The sequence below is a fragment of the Oncorhynchus keta genome, chromosome 23 (genome assembly GCF_023373465.1).
Source record: "Oncorhynchus keta strain PuntledgeMale-10-30-2019 chromosome 23, Oket_V2, whole genome shotgun sequence".
Taxonomy (NCBI): Eukaryota; Metazoa; Chordata; class Actinopteri; order Salmoniformes; family Salmonidae; genus Oncorhynchus; species Oncorhynchus keta.
This window is the reverse complement of record NC_068443.1, coordinates 34036083-34062735: the sequence shown is the minus strand read 5'-3', so window position 1 is coordinate 34062735 and position 26653 is coordinate 34036083. Positions and strand designations below refer to the sequence as shown.

At 43.0% G+C, this 26653-nt stretch overlaps 2 protein-coding genes across 7 annotated transcripts in view; both read right to left on the bottom strand.

The window, feature by feature from the left end:
- LOC118402197 (5'-3' exoribonuclease 1-like) overlaps positions 1–5911 on the bottom strand; it is a 28176-nt gene extending 22265 nt beyond the window's left edge. For 2 of the 4 annotated variants that reach the window (XM_035800208.2, XM_035800209.2), the window contains exons 1-13: positions 5461–5909; positions 4460–4692; positions 4235–4332; positions 3972–4081; positions 3730–3840; positions 3124–3209; positions 2915–3002; positions 2556–2724; positions 2380–2447; positions 2062–2199; positions 1812–1969; positions 1526–1615; positions 1272–1428 (exon numbers count right to left, since the gene is read on the bottom strand). In XM_035800208.2, the coding sequence (XP_035656101.1) occupies positions 1272–1428; positions 1526–1615; positions 1812–1969; positions 2062–2199; positions 2380–2447; positions 2556–2724; positions 2915–3002; positions 3124–3209; positions 3730–3840; positions 3972–4081; positions 4235–4332; positions 4460–4692; positions 5461–5535 (1581 nt within the window). In that variant the 5' untranslated portion in view covers positions 5536–5909. Of the gene's footprint in view, positions 1–1271; positions 1429–1525; positions 1616–1811; positions 1970–2061; positions 2200–2379; positions 2448–2555; positions 2725–2914; positions 3003–3123; positions 3210–3729; positions 3841–3971; positions 4082–4234; positions 4333–4459; positions 4693–5460 lie in introns of all 4 variants that reach the window. The other 2 variants (XM_035800210.2, XM_035800211.2) reach the window with 2 other exon arrangements.
- Positions 5912–7909: 1998 nt separating this feature from the next.
- On the bottom strand, positions 7910–22318 carry LOC118402198 (uncharacterized). 3 transcript variants are annotated; one of them, XM_035800213.2, is made up of 6 exons: positions 22014–22318; positions 21699–21893; positions 17749–17901; positions 17373–17465; positions 15494–15520; positions 7910–9662 (listed from the first exon to the last, which is right to left on the bottom strand). In XM_035800213.2, exons 1-6 carry the CDS (start codon positions 22069–22071, stop codon positions 9586–9588), a joined length of 603 nt encoding a protein of 200 aa, XP_035656106.1. In that variant the 5' UTR covers positions 22072–22318; the 3' UTR covers positions 7910–9585. The 3 variants fall into 3 exon arrangements, with proteins under 3 accessions (XP_035656106.1, XP_035656105.1, XP_052333022.1); XM_035800212.2 differs by having other exon boundaries at positions 17749–18024; positions 22014–22315; XM_052477062.1 differs by lacking the exon at positions 15494–15520 and having other exon boundaries at positions 17749–18024; positions 22014–22317.
- Positions 22319–26653: the final 4335 nt, after the last annotated feature.

Below are 26653 nucleotides of genomic sequence, written 5' to 3'. Positions count from 1 at the left end.
GGTGTGTTATAAGAAAGTGTACATGTCATAGGTCGCCACAATGCTGCTAAGCAGGTCTGCATGTGTGCGTTACCCTGTAGCTCTGGGGAAGCAGGACTGTATGTGTGCATTACCCTGTAGCTCTGGGGAAGTAGGTCTGCATGTGTGCATTACCATGTAGCTCTGGGGAAGCAGGACTGTATGTGTGCATTACCCTGTAGCTCTGGGGAAGCAGGTCTGTATGTGTGCGTTACCCTGTAGCTCTGGGGAAGCAGGTCTGTATGTGTGCATTACCCTGTAGCTCTGGGGAAGAAGGTCTGTATGTGTGCATTACCCTGTAGCTCTGGGAAGCAGGTCTGTATGTGTGCATTACCCTGTAGCTCTGGGGAAGCAGGTCTGTATGTGTGCATTACCCTGTAGCTCTGGGAAGCAGGTCTGTATGTGTGCGTTACCCTGTAGCTCTGGGGAAGCAGGTCTGCATGTGTGCATTACCATGTAGCTCTGGGGAAGCAGGACTGTATGTGTGCATTACCCTGTAGCTCTGGGGAAGCAGGTCTGTATGTTACCCTGTAGCTCTGGGGAAGCAGGTCTGTACCCATGTAGCTCTGGGGAAGCAGGTCTGTATGTGTGCATTACCCTGTAGCTCTGGGGAAGCAGGTCTGTATGTGTGCGTTACCCTGTAGCTCTGGGGAAGCAGGTCTGTATGTGTGCGTTACCCTGTAGCTCTGGGGAAGCAGGTCTGTAGCTAGCTTTGGGGAAGCAGGTCTGTTACCCTGTAGCTCTGTGGAAGCAGGTCTGTATGTGTGCATTACCCTGTAGCTCTGGGGAAGCAGGTCTGCATGTGTGCATTACCCTGTAGCTCTGGGGAAGCAGGTCTGTATGTGTGCGTTACCCTGTAGCTCTGGGGAAGCAGGTCTGTATGTGTGCATTACCCTGTAGCTCTGGGGAAGCAGGTCTGTATGTGTGCATTACCCTGTAGCTCTGGGGAAGCAGGTCTGTATGTGTGCGTTACCCTGTAGCTCTGGGGAAGCAGGTCTGTATGTGTGCGTTACCCTGTAGCTCTGGGGAAGCAGGTCTGTATGTGTGCGTTACCCTGTAGCTTTGGGGAAGCAGGTCTGTATGTGTGCGTTACCCTGTAGCTCTGGGGAAGCAGGTCTGTATGTGTGCGTTACCCTGTAGCTCTGGGGAAGCAGGTCTGTATGTGTGCGTTACCCTGTAGCTCTGAGGAAGCAGGTCTGTATGTGTGCGTTACCCTGTAGCTCTGGGGAAGCAGGTCTGTATGTGTGCGTTACCCTGTAGCTCTGGGGAAGCAGGTCTTTGCTGGCAGCGGGCAGGACTCCCAGTAGTTGCTGGAAGGGCATGAAAGGCTTGCCCATGTCAAAGGTCAACTTCAGATGGGCTATGTTCCTCACATCTGACAGGAACGGGGCGTAGTGGTGAGGGTAATACCTAGGACAGAGGGAGGTTTTAGTACACGCGTGCACAGAAAGACAGAGGGACATGGAGACAAACATAGGGACAGACAGAGAGAGACAGACAGACTCACCAGCTCCAGGACTGGACTCCATGGTAGTAGTAATGCAGGATCCACTGGATTCCCTCCACATAGCACAACGCCTGATTTGCTAGAAACTCACTGAAAACAATACAAACAAAAGTTTAAACGAGCGCCGTGCTCTACAATGCCATTGTCTTTGTTATTAACTAGAAAAATCATACAAGTTCAGCTCCGTTTGGGGAAACAAACTTTTCTAAGAGCATTTCAGGATCGTTCGAGGTTGTGGGAAAATATTTTGAGTATTTTGGGGGAGACACTGGTGAGGTATACTAACTCCGAGACCACCTCCACTCCCATCTTGGTCATGTAGTAGGTGCGTTTGTACTGTCTGAACTCTGCCTCAAACATGTCCTCTTCTTCACCATCCTCCTCAAAACCGCGACCAGGGACTCGGTCCTTCCCGCCATCCAGAGTAGTTAGACGCAGAGAGTCCTGCACACACACACAGACATTGAATATGGATTTCAAGACACGCATCTGTATTTGAAGGATCTCTGCGTGTGCATTGCAGGCGCATGTCTCACCGGGTCTTTCCTCCTGGCGTCCTTGCTGTGAGCCTCCTCTGCTGCCAGTCCCGCGGCCTCGTTCAGGTACTTGTTGCCCACCTTACTCTCAAACCACTTGAGATCCACAAACACCTCGTTGAAGTGCTCCCTGTCAAACTGGGGCAGAGGAAGAGAGCGGGAAAAGGGGATAAAGAGGAAGGGACGGAGAGAGAGAGAGAGAGAGATTGCAAAACAGGTATCAAGAGAGAGAAAGAGAGCAAGACATGCGTCACAATCAGAAATGCATTGTAATTAAATAATTCCACTGATTTGTGGATGTTTACTGGTCTCTCCCACCTCGGACAGTTTCTCCAGGTACTTCTCAAAGTTGCCCAGGTTCAGGTGGCCATTCTCATTCAAGTACCCTGCATGGGTCAAATATAAAGAAGCGAATCAATTTCTCCAGCCGGTACACAAAAAAAATGTATGTGTGGATTGTGTGTTGTCCGAGTACGGTGTGTGAGTGTTCTCACCTCCCAGCGTTGGCAGCACACTGATGTAGGTGCGGTAAAGGAGAGGCAGGGCGTCTTGGTTGATGTGAAGATGAGGAAGGTGAGGGATGAAGTCATTCCCCACCAGGAAGCCCATTAGGATCCAGTCGTCGATGATTCGCTCCAGGTCGTACTCAAACGAGATCTTGTTCTGTTAAACAACCAATCATCAGACATCTTACTGTGAGGACCAACCAATCATATGACATTGTTATTCAAACCATTCATAGAGAATTGATACTGTGTGTTAGTCACTTATCAGTAAGCAAGTAGATATGCATCTATTGTATTTGTCACACTGAAGCAGAATTTGATTCTGTGGGAGTATGCGTTTGTCTTACCTTAACTTCAGAGAACTCGTAGTCTATGTACTCCCTAAATAGTGACAGGTGCAGTAGATGGAAGGTTGTCTCCTCTGGAGCTGTTATTCTGCAGGAGGGGAATACATACATATAACTCTGTCTCACACACACACCAGACACAGACACACACACACCAGACACACACACACCAGACACACACACACCAGACACACACACACCAGACACACCTCTTCTGGTTTTTCTTCCCTCCAAAGCGGACCTCTTCTCTGAGTAGGGAGAAGTGTGGCTCGTGGCTGGTCAGACCTAACATCATCTGTAGTAGAGAAAGAGACTGTAGTTAATACAACACACCTTCATTAATACGAATGAAACAACAGTAGAATTCTGTCACGGTAATTGACTGATTACAGCAAAGGGTGTCAAACTCATTTTGCCCCAGTGGCCGCATACTGAATTCAATTTGGTCTTCATTTCTATACAATTTCGATCTGATCTTAGTCACTTAAAGTATATTAAGTTCATCCCCCTCCCCAAAATATAAAAATATATATATATATTTTTTTTAACTCAACCCATCTGCAGGCCGGATTGGACCACGCTTGCGGGCCAGATCTGATTTGCTAGCCATATGTTGGACACCACTGGATTACAGACATACATATACATTCACATGTGCCACCATATACACATGTGCCACCATATACACATGTGCCACCATATACACATGTGCCACCATATACACATGTGCCACCATATACACATCTCCCTAATGTCACACACACACTTCCCGACACACATTGATGCCGTATCTCCCAAACCCGTGGGCCACCCACCAGGTCAGCATCCAGGCCATAGAGACAGTGGCGTGTGTTTGGGTCGTGGCCTGGCTCTGAGTTTTCCCTGCGGATAAACTCCATGATCTTGTGTTCTCCTTCTCCTGGAGTCTGGGAGGGAAACAGAGGGTCACAGTCACAGACAGTTACAACACATGTACAGTCAATGTCACTCATTCACATATGACATCTAATCAAACAAAATGTGCACACTGACACACACACCGTGTGCCCGTCCTCACCTCATGTCCGGAAAGGTAGACGTTAACTCCTTTCCAGGCATTATCTGTGGATAGTTTGCTGTTGACAAAATACTTGAGCTGCTCCTGCAGCCTGGCCATGAAGTCCGTCCCTACAGGAGAGACATGATGGATCGTATTCAGTAGGCACAAAACTGAAGAACAGACTAAAACAGGAAGGACAACCTGAAGCCCTAGGAATTGGATGAGAGGTAGGAGTGGACAGATTGGTGGAGAAATGATGGATCGTGTAGGAGACTACATACCAGGTGTGATGCAGTTGGAGTCAAAGCGGGCCTCAGAGGGTAGGACCTCTCCTTTCTCAAGGGCTTTCTTTATCTTGTCCTCTGCTTCTTTGGCCGACCTTCACAAGAAACATGTAAGTGACTGATTGGTTGATTGAGTTATGACATTGCGTGATCCATCGCTATGCCACTCGGTCACAGACACAGCACATAAAGTACAAAGGCAGTTGTTATCATGATCTTTACCGGAATCTCCTGCCTCTCTGCTGGTTCATCTTGGCCCGGGGAGCCACTCCGTCCACGGCCATGAAGAACACCTTCCTGGGCTTGATGATCCTGAACAGCACCTCCAGGTAGTGGAAGATGTCCGCAAAGATCTTCTCCTCCGAGATACGGAAGTGGACGTCCTCATCGTTGGGGTGGGAGCACTGGTGGATGATGCCATTCATATCCAGGTAAAGGTTGTCAAACTCTGGGATCTTTAAGAGAGAGGTAAAGGGGTGTGTCAGACAGATGGGCTGACTGCTCTGTCTACTATCCATATAAGAAGGCAATAGCATCAATACTTTAATAATGGAGGGAGTGTATTTATGAGTTGAGGATAAAAAAAATAAAAAAGATCTAGTGGGATTGAGTGGAAACAGATATGGACTCTTGGTCAATATTCCACTAATGCATCTTGCACACCTGACAACAAATGTGGGCCAATCTGGCACTGGTGATCTCGGTAGTAAAACTGTTACATCTGGTCGACGACTACAGTATTTGTTATTCAGAATAACGTTCTATTTACTTGACAAACCAAACAAAGCATAAAATCAACTCCGCCTCGATAAAGAGAACAGAATTGAGCGTACCTCAGCTAAACTAATATAGGCCTGCCTTATTCACTAGGCTATTTGTTATGACATCTAACTGGATCTGATAGCAAGTAGTAGTAGCACGCAAACTAGCTAACTAATTAGCTACCTAGAAGGTAAATTGAGTCAAACACGTAGCTAAATGAGTTGGTAAATATTAATGTACCGTCAGTTAGCTAACTGCAGGTGTAATTGTAACTACAACACGTTGGTTTGTTAATAATAAATCATAGCTATGAGTAGCGCGTAAGGGCAGAGTGGAAACATCGATACGTGAAGGTGAAACTGTTATGGGCCTGCTATATTTAGCTTGATAGCTTGACTAGTTACCTGCAACAGTAATATTCGCTTACTAGGTAGCAAAAAAGTACGCTACGGATATCATACCTGATGTTCCTTGACAACTTCACTCAGGCAAGGGTATCTTTCAGAAATCCATCGGTAGAATTTCGGCACTCCCATCTTGAACACAAACTCTTAATTTGGGGTTAAATTAATACAAATGCAAGGGTATAAGAGATGCGTAAAGTAACATGAGAAGTTGCTTCTGCTACTGGGGGTTCCGTTCGGTAGAATGGAACTGTACAGCCAGTAAAACAGTCCGGGTGGAATCAATGACGAAATAACCAAAATGCCAGCTCTCAAACAGAAAATAGTAACACAGCCCTACTCTGTGACTGATTCGCTAGTATTTTAACAACTATTAATAAAACACGCTTTTATAAAAATAAATAAAAATTCTAACAAATATGGCCTTTGTTTTTCTTTTCGTTTGACGCTTTCATTCCTGTGCAATCATTTTAAAAATTCCGTCGAGACTGGCAGTTAGTATTTATTGGTTCCACGTCAGCACAAGGAAAGAGCCCATCTCCAATCATTTAAATATACACTAGATGTCTAGCTGTTTTGAAGTCTTCGCGCCTCCATCTTGGCACTCGCCCACCAATGTAATGTTGTGGGAGCTTTAGAAATGCATTTATTTTTGTCTACATTTGTTAATGTCCACGTTTATTCTATTACATACACATTTGAAAGTACTCATGTTTACTTTCCCCACTACATCAAAAACATACTTAAATGCATATAATTTTGTCCCATGAACATTTAAATGAAGTACTGTAGAATTCCATTCATTCCTTCTGAACGCGATTATGGCTGAGTGGTCTCTTCAAAGCCTGTCATTGACCAATACATAACATTAGCAATCCAGGGTTATATACATAATTGGATAGTGCTCTCTCTGAATATTATTGAGGGGATTGCGCAGCAAGAGCCCCAGCTTCGATATTCGACATACTTCTTCTTCCACACTCTACTCATCCTACACCGTTTAAGCTAGAAACACCGTTCAAATGTCAAAACGTGCAGAATGGTCTCGCTCGAGTATACAACGTTTTGATATATGTTATACTTTTTACGTTATTAAACTTTTCGGCATTTTTTTCCCCAAATACGCTAACATGTTATTTCTCACTATTCTAAGGCTCCCCATTGTGTCATCATCACTTCCAACTAACATTTTCTAAGGTATGAAATCTTCATTTACTTCTCCGTTTCGGATTCGGAGTCATGCGTGCCAATGTGTAACTAGAGCCGTTTTAGTAACCCATCGCCTGTCTCTTTCTAGCTGCTGTTATTTATGTCAGAAGCTAGCAGATTTATTATTTTCCAGACAACTACCGTTTTTACCACTAACCCAACAATTAGACAAAAATATTTTGGAATGAAATCTTCCTACACTTCTCTGCTTGTCAAATCCTAAAAACGGGTTAGAAATCGTGTGTACTAATCTCTTGGTAGAGCAATTTTAGTAACTCATCGCCTGCTCGTTTCTAACAGCTCTGTGTTGTTATTGAGATTCCATAACGGAACCGTTGCTAGGACACGTGGGCCAAAATGATGAGAGAGAAGTGACTACAACCACACAACTTTTGACCTCAACCTCACAACTTCTGACCACATCTAGTATCCACAACCATACAATTACATACCACAACCACACAACTGCTTACCATATCTAGTGACCACAACCACCCAATTACATTCCACAACCACACAACTTCTGATCACACATTTAACTATTGACCACAACTACAGAACCACATAACTTCTAACCGCAACCACACAACTTCTTACCACATCTAGTGACCACAACCACACAACTTCTAAGCGCAACCACACAACTGCTTACCACATCTATTAACCACAACCACACAACTATTGAGCACAACCACACAACTTCTGATATCTAGGGACCACAAACACAATTTCTGACCAAACAAACTTTTGACCATATCCACACAACTATTGAACCACATAACTGACCACAACTTCTGACTGTCGATGGGAATTTAAAAGAATTTCATAATTGGAATAATCAATAGTGCAACTTTTAAAAACTTTTCATTACAACAAAAAAAAAATATTTAAGAGCTTTAGCAAGCCCTGCAACTTTACTTGTAAAGTTACCATCTAGTTCACCCTTCCCCATCTCACCCATTGAAGTTGCACAATTTTCACAAAGCAAGCCAACCTACAAAGCTTGCTGACATGACTGAGGAACAATGCAAACATTAAGGCCCTGGCGATCTCTTCCACTGTTACAAAAAAGGATGTTTTAAAATCCATTCTATATCAGAAAAGGTATTAATGGGATGCTATGTAGAATGCCTCTAGCCAAGTAATAATGATACCTCAGCATTTCAAATAGGCTTACCCCAATACCTAGCCTCCTGAGCTTGTCGCAATTCTTGTTCTTTTGAGTTGATCGGGGTGTACTATCCATATATTTGGCATCCAGGTCAATTTTCCATTTAAAGATACTGCAATACAAAAGTTGCATTTAAATAGCTTTAATAAAGTGACAAACATACAAAGTAAAGTGATAAATAAACAAGTGATAAAAATCATTCATACAATTCTGTCCCCTCAAATCATAATACAGTAGCTTTATATACACAAAAGTGCACAAAGTGAACACATTTCGTCACTGTACACATTTATTTTACCGTATTGCACCCAGAATGTGTAACTGGATCAAAATAACATTTATTCAAAACAGATGGACCAAATTGAAAACTTTTCACATCGTTTTTTTTTTTAACAAGGTAAATAGCTGTTGACTAAATGCAACCGACAGCTCTGTGTTTTTTGAATTTTACCCCTTTTTCTCCCCAAATTCCTGGTATCCAATTGTTTAATAGGTACTATCTTGTCTCATCGCTACAACTCCCGTACGGGCTCAACGAAGGTTGAAAGTAATGCGTCCTCCGATACACAACCCAACCAAGCCGCACTGCTTCTTAACACAGCGCCATCCAACCCGGAAGCCAGCCGCACCAATGTGTCGGAGGAAACACTGTGCACCTGGCTAGCCCGCCACAGGAGACGCTGGTGGGCTATGAGACAAGGATTTCCCTACCGGCCAAACCCTCCCTAACCCAGACGACGCTAGGCCAATTGTGCGTCACCCCAGTTACGACAGAGCCTGGGCGCGAACCCAAAGTCTCTGGTGGCACAGCTGGCGCTGCAGTACAGCGCCCTTAACCACTGCGCCACCCGGGAGACCCAGTTACAGTAGTTTTGAGCTATCGAGCGTGAACACACAGAATGTTACTCTGTCTGTTTTGACATAGGCTGAAAAGCAAAGCCTGAAAGGCATAGGCACCGGTAGATAAGTGAGGAAATACAAAGGTGAGGAAATACACAATTATAAAGTGCATAAAACTGTCATATTATTTTCTTGTGGTTAACTAGGAACTACTTCAAGAGTTCAAGTCACACACACAACAGTAAGTTATACAAATTGGAATGTCACAGTTCCTTTCATATTATAAATATTTGGTGGGCTACAATCCTCCTGGGTCTATAGGAATGGGGACTGTTGGAAGAAGGCCCAGGGAGAAAGGGGGACCAGAGAGTTGGACGGACAAGGGTACAAAAGTTTGGGGCCACTTAAGAAATATCCTTGGTTTTTATAAATTTGCTTTTTCTTTTGTCCCTTAAAATAACATCAAATTGATCAGAAATGCAGTGTAGACATTCTTAATGTCGTAAATTACTATTGGAGCTGGAAATTGATTATTCTTTAATGGAATATCTGCATAGGCGCAGAGGACCATTATCAGCAACCATCACTCCTGTGTTCCAGTGGCACGTTGTGTTAGCTAATCAAAGTTCATCATTTTAAAAGGCTAATTTATCATTAGAAAACCCTTTTGCAATTATGTTAGCACAGCTGAAAACGGTTGTGCTTATTAAAGATGCAATAGAACTGGCCTTCTTTAGACTGATTGAGTATCTGGAGCGTCAGCATTTTAAATTCAATTACAGGCTCAAAATGGCCAGAAACAAAGACCTTTCTTCTGAAACTTTTCACTTTATTCTTGTTCTGAGAAATGAAGGCTATTCCATGTGAGAAATTGCCAAGAAACTGAAGATCTCGTACAACGCTGTGTACTACTCCCTTCACAGAGCAGTCAACGAGGTGGATGAGCGGAGGTGGGTTGAGTTTTAGAGGGCCTGGTAGTCTTTTCCTGATTGTGTTTCTGTGACATTCTGATAGTAGTGGACAATGGAGCCAAGTACACCTGCAGGGAGGAAAAAGAAAACAATTTAGGAAGATGTAAAACACACCTGAAACATACACACACACAGCTAACTCCTGATGTTTACCTCAGCAGACACTACACCAAACACCGTAAAAACAAAAGACAAAACAAAGGAACTAAGGTCAGAATGTGACACAGGTAGGCTAGTTGAGAACACATTCTCATTTGCAACTGCGATCTGGCCAAAATAAAGCATAGCAATTCGACACATACAACAAAACATGGCCAATAATACAGTAGAACAAAAAGTCTATATACAGCGAGTGCAAATGAGGTGAGTTAAGGCAATAAATAGGCCATAGTGGCAAAGTAATTACAATATAGCAATAAAACACTGGAATGGTAGATGTGCAGAAGATGAATGTGCAAGTAGAGATACTGGGGTGCAAAGGAGCAAGATAAATAAATACAGTATGGGGATTGAGGTAGGTCGATAGATAGGCTGTTTACAGATGGGCTATGTACAGGTGATCTGTGAGCTGCTCTGACAGCTGGCGCTTAAAGTTAGTGAGGGAGATATGAGTCTCCAGCTTCAGAGATTTTTGCAGTTCGTTCCAGTCATTGGCAGCAGAGAACTGGAAGGAAAGACGACCAAAGGAGGAATTGGCTTTGGGGGTGACCAGTGAGATATACCTGCTGGAGCGCGTGCTACGAGTGGGTGCTGCTATGGTGACCAGTGAGCTGAGATAAGGTGGGGCTTTACTTAGCAAAGACTTATAAATGACCTGGAGCCAGTGGGTTTGGGTACGGATATGAAGCGAGGGCCAACCAACGAGAGCATACAGGTCGCAATGGTGGGTATTGTATGGGGCTTTGGTGACAAAACGGATGGCACTGTGATACACTGCATCCAGTTCGTTGAGCAGAGTGTTGGAGGCTATTTTATAGATGGCATCACCGAAGTCGAGGATCGGTAGGATGGTCAGTTTTACGAGGGTGTTTGGCAGCATGAGTGAAGGATGCTTTGTTGCAATATAGGAAGCCGATTTTAGATTTAATTTTGGATTGGAGATGCTTAATGTGAGTCTGGAAGGAGAGTTTACAGTTTAACCAGACACCTAGGTATTTGTAGTTGTCCACGTATTCTAAGTCAGAGCCGTCCAGAGTAGTGATGCTGGACGGGCGAGCAGTGATCGGTTGAATTGCATGCATTTAGTTTTACTTGCATTTAAGAGCAGTTGGAGGCCACGAAAGGAGAGTTGTATGGCATTGAAGCTTGTCTGGAGGTTCGTTAACACAGTGTCCAAAGAGGGGCCAGAAGTATACAGAATGCTGTCGTCTTTGTAGAGGTGTATCAGAGAATCACCAGCAGCAAGAGCAACATCATTGATGTATACAGAGAAGAGAGTCGGCCCAAGGATTGAACACTGTGGCACCCCCATAGAGACTGCCAGAGGTCTGGACAACAGGCTCTCCGATTTGACACACTGAACTCTGTCTGAGAAGTAGTCGGTAAACCAGGCGAGGCAATCACTTGAGAAACCAAGGCTTTCGCGTCTGCCAATAAGAATGTGGTGATTGACAGAGTCGAAAGCCTTGGCCAGGTCGATGAATACGGCTGCACAGTAATGTCTCTTATCGATGGCGGTTATGATGTCGTTTAGAACCTTGAGCGTGGCTGAGGTGCACCCATGATCAGCTCTGAAAACAGATTGCATAGCGGAGAAGGTACGGTGGGATTCGAAATGGTCGGTAATCTGTTTGTTAACTTGGCTTTCGAAGACCTTAGAAAGACAGGGTAGGATAGATATAGGTCTGTAGCAGTTAGGGTCTAGAGTGTCAAGCCTTTTGAAGAGGGGGATGACCGCGGCAGCATTCCAATCTTTGGGAATCTAAGACGATACAAAAGAGATTGAACAGGCTAGTAACAGGGGTTGCAACAATTTCGGCAGATAATATTAGAAAGAGAGAGTCCAGATTGTCTAGCCTGGCTGATTTGTAGGGGTCCAGATTTTGCAGCTCTTTCAGAACATCAGTTATCTGGATTTGGGTGAAGGAGAAATGGTGGGGGCTTTGGAGGATTGCTGTGGAGGGTGCGGGGCAGTTGACCGGGGTAGGGGTAGCCAGGTGGAAAGCATGGCCAGCCATAGAGAAATAATTATTGAAATTCTCAATTATAGTGGATTTATCGGTGGTAACAGTGTTTCCTAGCCTCAGAGCAGTAGGCAGCTGGGAGGAGGTGCTCTTATTCTCCATGGACTTTACAGTGTCCCATAACTTTGAGTTAGTACTACAGGATGCAAATTTCTGACTGCCTGTGTATATTTGTTCCTAACTTCCCTGAAAAGTTGCATATCACAGGGGCTATTTGACGCTAATGCAGAACTTCACAGGATGTTTTTGTGCTGGTCAAGGGCAGACAGGTCTGGAGTGAACCAAGGACTATATCTATTCCCAGTTCTAAATTTTTTTGAATGGGGCATGCTTATTTAAGATGGTGAGGAAGGCACTTTTAAAGAATAGCTAGGCATCATCTACTGACAGGATGAGGTCAATGTCATTTCAGGATATCCAGGCCAGGTTCATTAGAAAGGCCTGCTTGCTGAAGTGTTTTAGGGAGCATTTGACAGTGATGAGGGATGGACGTTTGACCGCAGACCCATTACGGATGCAGGCAATGAGGCAGTGATCGCTGAGATCTTGATTGAAAACAGCAGAGGTGTATTTGGAGTGAGAGTTAGTTAGGATGACATCTATGAGGGTGCCCGTGTTTACGGATTTGGAGTTGTACCTGGTAGGATCATTGATAATTTTTGTGAGATTGAAGGCATCAAAGCTTGGATTGTTGGATGGCCGAGGTGTTAAGCATGTCCCAGTTTAGGTCACCTAGTAGCACGAGCTCAGAAGATAGATGTGGGGCAATCAATTCACAAAGAGTATCGAGGGCACAGCTCGGGGCACAGGGGGGTCTATAGCAAGCGGCAACAGTGAGAGACTTGTTTTTTGGAAAGGTGAATTTTTAGAAGTAGAAGCTTGAATTGTTTGGGTACAGACTTGGATAGTAATACAGAACTCTGCAGGCTATCTTTGCAGTAGATTGCAACACAGCACCCTTTGGCAGTTCTATCGTGGCGGAAAATGTTATAGTTCGCAATGGAGATTTCAGGGTTTTTGGTGGTTTTCCTAAGCCAGGATTCAGACACGGCTAAGACATCCGGGTTGGCAGAGTGTGCTAAAGCAGTGAGTAAAATAAACTTAGGGAGTAGGCTTCTAATGTTAACATGCATGAAACCAAAGCTTTTACGGTTACAGAAGTCAACAAATGAGAGCACCTGGGGAGTGGGAGTGAAGCTAGGCCGTTTTAAACGGGATATTTTGTCAGGAAAAGATGCTAGAATATGCATATAATTGACAGCTTTGGATAGAAAACACTAACGTTTCCAAAACTGTAAAGATATTGTCTGTGAGTATAACAGAACTGATGTTGCAGGCGAAAGCCTGAGAAAAATCCAATCCGGAAGTGTCCCAGGTTTTGAAAGCGCTGCGTTCCAATGACTCCCTATATGGCTGTGAATTTACCATCAACGACCTTACGCTTTCTACGTATTCCCCAAGGTGTCTACAGCATTGTGACATAGTTTTACGCATTTCTGTTGAAGAATAGCCGTATATGGGGGCACATTGCGTAAGTGGTCACATGGTGGCTCCGAGATTGATTCTCACGTAAAGTGCAGAGGTAGCCATTACTCCAATCGGTCCTAGAGAAAAAGGAATTGTCCCGACGGATATATTATCGAATAGATATGAGAAAAACAACTTGAAGATGGATTCTAAACGTTTGCCATGTTTCTGTCGATATTATGGAGCTAATATGGACTATTTTTCGGCGTTGTGGTGACCGCAATTTCCGGTCAATTTCTCAGCCAAACGGCGCAATTTAGCCTTCAAAAATAATATTTTGGGAAAAATGAACTTTGGCTATCTACCTGGGAATCTTGTGAGTGAAAACATCCGAAGTTCATCAAAGGTAAACGATTTAATTTGATTGCTTTTCTGATTTCCGTGACAAGTTTGCCTGCTGCTAGCAAGGCATAATGCTATGCTAGGCTATGATAAACTTACAAATGCTTGTCAAGCGTTGGCTGTAAAGCATATTTTGAAAATCTGAGATGACAGGGTGATTAACAAAAGGCTAAGCTGTGTTCCAATATATTTCACTTGTGATTTTCATGAATAGGAAGATTTTCTAGGAAGATTTATGTCCGTTGCGTTATGCTAATTAGTGCCAGATGATGATAACGGTCCCGTTCACGGGCTGGGCCTCACTACAGGTTAAACCAGGTGATGTCATCGCATATGTAGGAGGTGGAACAACATGGTTGGTTAAGGCATATTGAGCAGGGCTAGAGGCTCTACAGTGAAATAAGACAGTAATCACTAACCAGGACAGTAATGAACGAGGCATATTGATATTAGAGAGAGGCATGCGTAGCCAAGTGAACATATGGGTCCAATGAGTGGTTGGGCTGACTGGGGACACGGCGACTCAGACAGTTAGCATGCCGATGCTAACACGCTAACAGTTAGTAGGCCGGGGCTAAACAAGCTATCAGTTATCAGACCAGGTTAGCAAGCAAGCAGTTAGCAGACAGGGGGTTCCAAGTAGCTCTAGGTAGCTAGCAGGCCTAGCAGAATGGTCCTTCAGCGGACATCGCGCCTGAGGAGCCAGTTGAAATCCTCGGGCAGATTATGTCGGTATTCCAATCGTTGAGGATAGGTGGGGTTCGGTGCCCCGTACCGGCAGTAGAAGGAGTCCGGATATTGTAGCCCAGGAGTGAGCCGGGAGATGGGTCTAGCATGGGCTAGCCCCAGGCTAGTTGGTGCTAGCTCCAGGACGGAAACATTAGCCAGGAGTAGTAAAACCGGGTTGCGGTTAGCTAGCTGTAATGATCCAGATGAAAAGGTTCAGAGTTTATGGTAGGAATTCAGGGATATGGAGAGAAAAATAGGTCTGATATGCTCTGGTTTGAAACGCGTAGTACGAACTGGCGAGAGCTTTCTGAGCTAAAGGTTAGCTGATGACCGCTAGCAGTGGTTAGCTGACTGATAGCTGGTAGCTAGTTAGCTAGCTAGCTTCAGTTGAGGTATTCCAGTTTGGGAGTAAATAGAAATACTTTAGGGGAGGCAAAAAACAGATCCACACCACATTGGGTGCCTCACGAGAGTATTTTGAAGTTGAGGTTTAGGAAAAATATTAAAAAGAACATGAAGAAAAATATATATACACATGGGACGAGACAAGACAAAGACGTCTGACTGCTACGCCATCTTGGAAGTCAGGAGGACTTAGAGTTTTGTGTCAATCAGACTAAGTCTGTTGTGCAATGTACATAGAGTACATGCAAATATACATCACTCGTGTTAAAGGCACAAGTGACAGACCTACAACTGGGACACAATCAGTATTTACCAAAACAACTGTTCACAATGTTGTTCAACATGTTTGAACAGCAGCTTTCTAAATGTAGGAATGTCCAGGAAGCATGGAATCTATATAAATCACAGGCAACATAAGCATTGACACCAAACCCTGTGATCCTGAATACTACCCTTGGCCCTAGGAGTCACACATTTGACAAAAAGGGAACTACATGTGAAAGACAAACATACACACCACTGAGAGAAGCACACAGAAAGCCAGTAGCATCAGAAGATAAGGACAATGTGCCCAGTCCTGTTTACAAGGTGTGGTTTAGGAGACAGCAGTTCCCAGTCAACATACTGAACCATCTGTTAATATTGAATGTTCTATACTCCTGTTAACCAAGAAACCGATGGGGGACAATGAGATGGAAGTAAAAATATTTTACCTCCAGAGTGTCTGGAAACTCTGGGATCTGAAGAAAGAGAAACAAAACATTCTGTTGGCTCTGTTGTAGACTAGCTACATATGGTCATTGGGAATATAACGTTCAGAATTACACAATAACATTAGAAATGGCATATATTAGAAATCAAGACGCAAAAGGAAAATATAGAATTGTATATAGAGCTTCTAAAGATGTCATTGCATGCAGTAAATGTTCTACATAGCTGACACACTGATTTAAATGTGTCATTTAAATAGAGATCATGAAAGACATTCAGTAAATATCCCAGACTGGGCAGCAAGAGAACCACCAGTATGACATAAACTCAGCAAAAAAATAAACGTCCCCTCACTGTCAACTGCGTTTATTTTCAGCAAACTTAACATATGGCCATACAAATATTTACTGAGACATAAACTGAACAAGTTCCACAGACATGTGACTAACATAAATGGAATAACGTGTCCCTGAAAAAAGGTAGAGGGTCCAAATCAAAAGTAACAGTCAGTATCTGGTGTGGCCACCAGCTGCATTAAGTACTGCCGTGCATCTCCTCCTCATGGACTGCACCAGATTTGCCAGTTCCTGTGAGATGTTACCCCACTCTTCCACCAAGGCACCTGCAAGTTCCCTAACATTTCTGGGGGGAATGGCCCTAGCCCTCACCCGTCAATCCAACAGGTCCCAGACATGCGCAATGGGATTGAGATCCGGGCTCTTTGCTGGCCATGGCAGAACACTGACATTCCTGTCTTGCAGGAAATCATGCACAGAACGAGCAGTATGGCTGGTGGCATTGTCATGCTGGAGGGTCCTGTCAGGGTAAGCCTGCAGGAAGGGTACCACATGAGGGAGGAGGATGTCTTCCCTGTAACGCACAGCGTTGATTGCCTGCAATGACAACAAGCTCAGTCCGATGACGCTGTGACACACCGCCCCAGACCAAGACGGACCCTCCACCAAATCGATCCCGCTCCAGAGTACAGGCCTCGGTGTAACGCTCATTCCTTCGACGATAAACACGAATCCGACAATCACCCCTGGTGAGACAAAACTGTGACTCGTCAGTGAAGAGCACTTTTTGCTAGTCCTGTCTGGTCCAGCTACGGTAGGTTTGTGCCCATAGTAGGCAACATTGTTGCCGGTGATGTCTGGTGAGGATCTGCCTTACAACAGGCCTACAAGCCCTCAGTCCAGCCTCTCTCAGCCTATTGCAGACAGTCTGAGGGATTGTGCATTCCTGGAGTAACTCGGGCAGTTGTTGATGCCATCCTGTACCTGTCCCGCAGGTGTGATGTTCGGATGTACCGATCCTGTGCAGGTGTTGTTACACATGGTCTGCCACTGCGAGGACGATCAGCTGTCCGTTCTGCCTCCCTGTAGCGCTGTCTTAGGCGTCTCACAGTACGGACATTGCAATTTATTGCCCTGGTCACATCTGCAGTCCTCATGCCTCTTTGCAGCATGCCTAAAGCACATTCACGCAGATTGGCAGGGGCCCTGGGCATCTTTATTTTGGTGTTTTTCAGAGTAAGTAGAAAGGCCTCTATAGTGTCCTAAGTTTTCATAACTGTGACCTTAATTGCCTACCGTCTGTAAGCTGTTAGTGTCTTAACGACCGTTCCACAGGTGAATGTTCATTAATTGTTTATGGTTCATTGAACAAGCATGGGAAACAGTGTTTAAACCGTTTACAATGAAGATCTGTGAAGTTATTTGGATGTTTACAAATTATCTTTAAAAGAAAGGGTCCTGAAAAAGGGCCGTTTCTTTTTTTTGCTGAGTTTAGAACAGGATGAAGTTTAATATCCAAGAGGGGGAAAATGTATTCGACATACAGTACTGGTGCATACAAAATATGCTTTATAATGTCACTCACCTTGTTGTTTAGAGATGAGGAAGCTTGCAATAACCATGACAACAAAGGTCAGGCATGCAAACAGTGGAGCCAGGACAGTCAGCAGGGACGTTCCTGTTGAAACATACAACAGGAATTCACTGGATTCACCTGCATGACCTACTGTACTTCATAACTAGTTAAAACAAGTGACCAAAGAATGGGAACATTCTGTTGATCTTGTGGCGTGTAGTCTGACAGTGTCCTTTTATTAAACCCAACACAAGCTTGACATACACACACGCTGTACATAAAACAGATGCACGCATGCATACACACTTGCTTTCTAATCTATACAATGCTCTTTCAGTGTACACTAAAGCAGTGGCACCAAGTAGGCCTCCTCCCGTACACTTACCTCTATTGGTGGTGGGCTCGGATTGTCTGAGCTCCTTCATCAGTTCGGTACAGATCTCATGGAGTTGCATCTTCTCCCTCCTCGTGAACTCAGTGTCCCAGTCCCAAAGCTGTTTGAGTGAGAGGGCCTGTGGTACCTCAGCTGTCCAGGTGTCTGTGGATTGGTCCAAAGTCAGGAAGTCATTCCCGTTGACAAGGAGCTGGTCGGTCGAATGCACCACTCGAAATCCATTCAGTTTGCATTCACGCACACGCAGGTACTGGTAAGTAGGATTTTCTGGTCATTGAAGGAAAAGGAATGGTTAAGGATGAATGTATCCTTTATACAGAATATATATCTGATTGTATTCCTTGTCAGTCAAGGAGGTAGATTTGTCCTGCCCTATCTCAGGTAACTGCTATTGTGCCCTTGAGCAAGGCACCTGTACAGAGGTACATTTTGTTTTATACTGGATATTCAGTGAATATTTAGTAACCTCGTCAATAGCTATTGAACCAAGCAAGCCATGACTATGAAGATGGTATTTTCTTAAAATCAGGGGTGGATGGAGAACAATCCACACTTAAAAATAGATTTAGGATTTCAAATCGCTCTTACATGACTATAACAATGACATATTCTGAGTCAGGGGAGGACGGACAAAAATCCACTGTTGATCTATTTATTTTTAATTGAGATATTTCTTCCTTTCAATCTTCAATAGCTCTTACACCCCAACAACAACAAAAAAGATGTGTATATGTCCATCCTCCCTCGATTCAGAATATATAATTGTCATAGTTAGTTGATTCAATATTGACGCGAGAATTTCAGAATATTTTGTAATTGATCAAACCATTGAATTATATTTGACGATTTCCAACGAACAAGCTAGCCATCGAAAAGTTTCAGCGTGTGTAGTTCAGTTAGCCTGCTAACGTCTTCATAGCTCGTAGCGTGGAATCAGGACATGACCAAACTGTTGCTGAGATAATGGATGTTGAAACTGCCAGGGAGAAAAGAGAGGCATTGTTGAAACTCACTCATATGCTTGCAGTGTAAAAAAATAGGGGGCGAATGTGATTCATACCCGAATACCCCAACCAAGGAGCAACTTCCAAAGAAGCTGAGAAGTGAACCATCAATGAGCAAGCTACAGGAGAACTTCGTCCGCAGCCTCACAGCTAAAAATCAAAGAGAGCGCAGGTGGATTTGGTAAAAAATAACACCACCCAGAGGAAGAGCGACATGTTGCAGGTTCTCTGGATGTAGTGCACCGCCTAGGTAGGCTGAGAGATAGGGAAAACAATCAGCCACCACGACCAGTGTTCATGAGATTCATCTCCAGGACAACGAGGGATAGGACATGGAAAAGCGCAAAGGAAAATGACTATTTAATGATGAACAACCTGCGTATATTTTAAAAGGCAACTTTAAGGGTCATATATTGAGTCATAAGGCAGATAATACAGGGAGATGGATTATACGATTGGTAGATGTCAACCACATTCAATTCATTGTTGTAAATAATTATGCTTCCAATAACAAGTCAAGTAACTATTTTATTTTGTATTTATTTATTTTATTTACATTTCCATTCGGGTGGAGATTTTAATAAAGTATTACATGATAATCTAGATAGATGGCCTAAGGATAGCAATTCTGTTTGTGAGATAAGGAATATATATGTCTAAGGTTAGGTGTCCCAGATATTTGGAGACATAAGAAACCCAGATAAGATTATGTTTACATGGAGTACCAAATATTTATCTATACAATCCTGTATTGATTTCTGGCTGATATCTGAAGATATGGCTGTACAGGTTGATAAAATCGATGGTTCAATCGAGACTAACAGACCACAAAGGGATCTCAATAAAGATAAATATGCATGATTTGTCAACAACAAAACAGTAAAAGTTACTGGGAAATGAACAAGACTTTACTAGAGAATTAAGTATTTAAGAAGGAAGTAACAGGAATTATTGATAAATACTAGAATTGTGCCTGTGTTATGAATACATTTGGAAGTTACTGGGAGATAATGAAATTTGATTTAAGGCATTTGGCTATTTCAATGGGGAAAGAAATTGCTCGTGCCAAGAGAGAGAAAGAATGACATCTTAAAGGGAATAATGGATTATACTAAAATAAAACTTAACTACCTAATCAGGAATTACTGGAGCTATCATCATTGCAAATGCAGTTAGACTGTATCTACGAGGAGAAGGCCCGGGGAGTGTTTGTAAGATAAAGACAAAAATGGATGGAATAGGGAGAGAAAGTTAAAAAATATTTCTTTAATTTAGAAAGAAGGGCAGGCGAAAAGACGTCCATATGTAAATTAATGATTAATAATACTCCCAATGAAAATCCAAAAGAAATCACTCAGCATGTTTCGCCCAGTTTTATCAGAATCGGTATACATCAGCACTGGCAACTTCCAATATGGATCTTTTCTTAAGACAATATACCAAACATTGCGAAGATGTTAGATCATGATTTCAGGGATTTTTGTGATGAGTTATCTGAAATTGATTTAAGGCTTTTAATCCAAATACAGTCTTAAGAACAATAGGTCCCCTGGAAATTATGGTTTAATCAGCTTTTTATTTATTTTTAAATAGTTTAAAGCATTCAATGATAAATTGATTCCTTTCATTCTGGCTATGTTCCAAGAATCAATAGAAAAAGGGGAGTTACCGGCTTCGTTAAAGCAAGGTGTAATTACTTTGATTCCCAAAACTAATAAGGATAGTCTTTATATAGACAACGGTAGACCCATTAGCCTGTTGAATAATGAGAAATGATTTGCCCTTGTATTTGCTAAGAGGTTGAAACAAGGCTTGCATCATATAATTGATGAAGAACAATGTAGTTTTATGCATGGTCGACACATTAGTAATAACATCAGGTTGATCTTAGATATGATTGACTATAATGACCTCATCATTGATGATAGTTTTCTTATATTTGTTGATTTTTATCAAGCTTTTGACACTGTAGAACATGAGTTTATGTTCAAAGCAATATGTTTTTTTGGGGGGGGGTTTGGTTACTTTTTTTTAAAGCAGTCCAAACTTTATATAGTGGTTGTACTAGCTCTGTAAAATTGGGGGTTGTATTTCTTTTAAATTCCTCTGAGGTTGATGTAAGTAACATAGATTTACATAAATATATTAATTGGCAATATTAACATCAAAGATAAATGTAGTAATAAACAGATTAGGAATATTGTTTGTGATACTACAATTCCCTCAGCAAGATTATTTTGGTCAGATATCTATGGTGATATACAATGGGGAAATTGCTAACAAATATTGTAACAAGGTAAAGGATGTTTCATTTAAAATGTTACATAGTATTTATCCTGTGAAACATGTTATGGGAAGATTCAAGCTGAATATTTACTTTAAATGCAATTTCTGTGGAATGGAGAAGGAGACCATTTTGCATTTGTTTTTTGCCTGTATTTATAGTCTAATTTTTGGAATTGACATAAAAAATTTGTTAAGAAAAAAATAGGCCGGTTGTGGTATTTAATGGTTTTGATATAATGATTTATTTCAGAAATTCTGACATAGATAAATATGTAGTATATTGAATATAACTGCTAATAATACTAGGTAAATGTCATATTCACAAATGCAAATGGTCTAATTCAAAACCTAACTTTTTTCACTTTATAAATTAACTTGAACTAAAATGAAAAACAAAAAGGCAATTCAAACTTGTGGTATTATTAATGAATACGATTTGTTTGTTTAGGATTCCTGGCAATGTACATAGTTTGTATGTATGCTTGTTTGCATGTGACTATTCCTCTTTTGTTAGTTCATATTTGTTCATATTTTTTTTTAATCAAGAATATCCACAGAATATCAAATATAGAACACATTTTACGGTGGCAACTGTGTGTTTGTGTACTTATTAGTGTGTTGCAGTAAGGTTCAGGCATGCATTAGGCCTACTTGTCATGGTGTTGGTGACATTTTCTTCGATCTCGAACGCCTGCTGAAAAGACTCGTAGTTGCCCATCAATACAGCACGGAGAATGCCACTGACGTATTTCCCGCCGCTGGAGGGAGGTGCCCCGTTGACCAAGACCTGCTCCACGGTCTCCATCTCGCCGACCACTCCCGACCGCTGGAACAGAATGACCGTGTCTGCAACAAAACACATCAACAAATCTAATTCTGTTTGTTATTAGTAGCTGTGTTGTGCGTAAAATGAACAAATTGTACATGGCAATGGGAATGAAAAAAATAAGCAATGGAAAAACATACCAATTGGAAGACCCCAACTTAAATTGAAAAACAGAATGAATGTAAGTGGAAGTAGCATCTTTGCACTATGCGAGGACAGGCTTTGGAAATGATGTACTGTAGTCTAAAATAACCTCCAAGACGTAAACCAATTATAATAGATTATATATCAATAGAAAGGACTCGCTCGTGTTCTCCTTTCCAATATCAAACAAGTAGAATGATGAAGGGCAGAGCGCTTATCATCCAAACGTCCATCGCTAAGTGCGTAGCCTCTGGATTTGTGGCTATGAGTAGACCGTCCTTATGTTGTCTTTTAAATGCGTAGCTAGCCTACTAAGATTTTCAGTAGTGTTGATGTGATTGGCTGGTGGTAGCTGGTTCCGTTAGGGGAGGAGCTTCAAGGCGTGCAACTGCAACAACCTGTACTGCCCTGCCAAGCAAAAGAGCAGGAACAGCATTTGGTCCCCCCAAAAATTATTTACTTTTTTTCATACATTGAATACATGCTTTATCATTTGGACAAATATCCCGCCTCCATTGTGTTGTGGTATGGAGAAAATGGGGGGGGGGGGTCATGTTTAAGGTGTTAAGTTAAGGTGAAACCAAGGAAAAAGGCAGTAACTGCCATCACACGTCAGTTACTGCCTTTTACCATGATGTCACTGAGCTTTGTGCTGCAGTGTCTACGGTTGACCTTGGTATTAGTTATTGTTCTTCGCTGATACAAGTGTCAAACTATATGACACTTACAGCCGCATGCAAATGAACATATTAACACAAGTTTGTGTCAAAAACAATCGTCATGGAAATGTATTCCAGTGGGTGTACCAAGCAAGAAGGCAGTAACTGCCGTCCAGGGACAAAGGTCATGTCAGAGGTCAGGGCCAATATGAATAAAAAATTACCTCATAGTAAGACAAGAGATAACCATATCTCCCATGATCTGCCTACAATTCATTTGTCTGGACAATAAAATAACTTTGAAGTCATTTTTCTCAGTTTCACTTTATGAACAGTTACTACTCTTTTGCTTTGTAGGGCAGTGTAGGTGTTACATAACACAATCTCATCAGATTAAAAGGACGGCTACCTCATAGGAGTGAGGGCATAGGGACGATCAGATTACAGTTATAAATTACACTGAATTCTGTTCCTCTTGTTTTCAGTTAGTTTTGAGATATTCTAGATACTGTAGGTTATAGAAAGTACATTTTGACATCCAGTTGGTGTCTAAAAGTGGAATAGTGGAACATTTTCTAACAAATGTCTCTAATTTGAATGATGAGAAACGTGCATATTTATTAAGTAACCATAGCTCCTCTTAGGCTACTAACAGTACAGAATAGTTTGTTTCCGGATGTTCTTGTCATTGTTACCAGATATTAGACATACGACAGCAAAGGACTATGAATGCTATGTCCATATATGTATCTTTCTCTGTTACAGAGGTGGATGTTTTCAAACATCCTGACTCTATGAGTGCAAACAACATTAGAGAAGAGACTCTATGAGTGCAAACAACATTAGAGAAGAGACTCTATGAGTGCAAACAACATTAGAGAAGAGACTCTATGAGTGCAAACAACATTAGAGAAGAGAGGAGATGTGTCAAGTTCAGTCTATCTGTGTCTGACTCAGATGAACACAACAAGGAAGATAGAGGAAGTCACAGACACTATGAAACCACCACAGTAGCTCCAGTTTGTGTGTGTGTGTGTGTGTGGATGTTATTGTGGTTGTTCCAGATATTAGTCAGATATTGTTACCAGATAGGCATTTGGCAGGACAGGAGTATGAATGCTAAGTCCATATACTGTACATGATGTACCTTTGTCTGTTCCAGAGGTGGATGTTTCGAAACAGCATGACTCTATGGGTACAAACAGAACTAGAGCACATTGGGTCAACAATAATGAAAAAGGAGGACACACATTCTTTTTTATTTTATATATACACTGCTCAAAAAAATAAAGGGAATACTTAAACAACACAATGTAACTCCAAGTCAATCACACTTCTGTGAAATCAAACTGCCCACTTAGGAAGCAACACTGAATGACAATAAATATCACATGCTGTTGTGCAAATGGAATAGACAACAGGTGGAAATTATAGGCAATTAGCAAGACACCCCCAATAAAGGAGTGGTTCTGCAGTGGTGACCACAGACCACTTCTCAGTTCCTATGCTTCCTGGCTGATGTTTTGGTCACTTTTGAATGCTGGTGGTGCTTTCACTCTAGTGGTAGCATGAGACGGAGTCTACAACCCACACAAGTGGCTCAGGTAGTGCAGCTCATCCAGGATGGCACATCAATGCGAGCTGTGGCAAGAAGGTTTGCTGTGTCTGTCAGCGTAGTGTCCAGAGCATGGAGGCGCTACCAGGAGACAGGCCAGTACATCAGGAGACATGGAGGAGGCCATAGGAGGGCAACAGCCCAGCAGCAGGACCGCTACCTCCGCCTTTGTGCAAGGAGGAGCAGGACGAGCACTGCCAAAGCCCTGCAAAATGACCTCCATCAGGCCACAAATGTGCATGTGTCTGCTCAAACGGTCAGAAACAGACTCCATGAGGGTGTAATGAGGGCCCGACGTCCACAGGTGGGGGTTGTGCTTACAGCCCAACACATTGTGCAGGACGTTTGGCATTTGCCAGAGAACACCAAGATTGGTAAATTCGCCACTGGCGCCCTGTGCTCTTCACAGATGAAAGCAGGTTCACACTGAGCACATATGACAGACCTGACAGAGTCTGGAGACGCCGTGGAGAACGTTCTGCTGCCTGCAACATCCTCCAGCATGACCGGTTTGGTGGTGGGTCAGTCATGGTGTGGGGTGGCATTTCGTTGGGGGGGCCGCACAGCCTTCCATGTGCTCGCCAGAGGTAGCCTGACTGCCATTAGGTACCGAGATGAGATCCTCAGACCCCTTGTGAGACCACATGCTGGTGCGGTTGGCCCTGGGTTCCTCCTAATGCAAGACAATGCTAGACCTCATGTGGCTGGAGTGTGTCAGCAGTTCCTGCAAGAGGAAGGCATTGATGCTATGGACTGGCCCGCCCGTTCCCCAGACCTGAATCCAATTGAGCACATCTGGGACCTCATGTCTCACTCCATCCACCAACGCCACGTTGCACCACAGACTGTCCAGGAGTTGGCGGATGCTTTAGTCCAGGTCTGGGAGGAGATCCTCAGGAGACCATCCGCCACCTCATCAGGAGAATGCCCAGGCGTTGTAGGGAGGTCATACAGGCACGTGGAGGCCACACACACTACTGAGCCTCATTTTGACTTGTTTTAAGGACATTGCATCAAAGTTGAATCAGCCTGTAGTGTGGTTTTCCACTTTAATTTTGAGTGTGACTCCAAATCCAGACCTCCATGGGTTGATAAATTTGATTTCCATTGATAATTTTTGTGTGATTTTGTTGTCAGCACATTCAACTATGTAAAGAAAAAAGTATTTAATAAGAATATTTCATTCATTCAGATCTAGGATGTGTTATTTTAGTGTTTCCTTTATTTTTTTGAGCAGTGTATATATGTTTTAAATTGAACCTTTATTTAACTAGGCAAATTAGTTTAGAACAAATTCTTATTTACAATAACGGCTACCCGTTACCCAATAACGGCTACCGAACACGGATGGCGCTAGGCCAATTGCGCGCTGCCCTATGGGACTCCCAGTCATAGCCGGATGTGATGCAGCCTGGATTCAAACCTGGTACTGCAGTGACAACTCTTGCAATGAGATCCAGTGTCTTAGACCACTACGCAACTCTGGAGCCAGATGAGACAGTTACTGAGTTTACTGACTTAAAATGCTAATTAAGTGTCCCAAACATAACGGGGTGAAAAGACATATGGAAGAGAAGTCAGCAACACATCTGACTGTAAGGACAATGAAGCAGATGATGCAGCTGTAGGTCTTCCCTACATGACTGCATAGTGCCCTAGTCTTTACCCCTCTGATGCACAGAATGTCTCTGTCTTTTCTCCAGTGAGGAAAAGCTACTTAAAGAAGTGTAAACGCACGTTGTAACCCTTGAGGGGATAGTGTCCTTTTCTATCACTCTATGTCTTTCAAATAAGAGGACATTTTGTAATCATTTTGTAATTATTTACAAAATGTCCTCTTATTTGAAAGACATCGAGTGGCACAGAGTTTAAAACACGCCCCTTGTGATTGGTTGCCAGTATGTGTAGGCCTATATCCTTTGTGAATGGTCGCCAGTGACTCATGTGTCTCAGGTTTTGTTGACTGTGAAGTACAGCCTCCGAAGCACTGTTTGGATGATTGACTATAGATTAGGCGGGGCTTTGACCAAAGTTCACAGTGGCGTAGTCAGCAAAAGAAGTGTCCTCTTTAGCGATGGCGGCGGTGGCTTCGGTGGGGCAGACGGGGTTCTTCTGGAAGTTGACACTGGCGTAGTGGAGAGAGTCAGAGGCGTAGATGGTGCTCGCCGGACCTGAGTCTGGCTGAAGGCAGCGCTCCTTTATATCTTCAGAGTCAACAATACCATGACCACCCTGGAGAGGAGGAGGAGGAGGAGAGACTAGGATGAAGAGGAGGAGGGAGAGGAGAGTGAGGACGACGACAGAGGGAGTGTGAGAGAAAGAGGAGTAGGGAGAGGAAGAGGAAAAAAGAGGAGGACGTCGT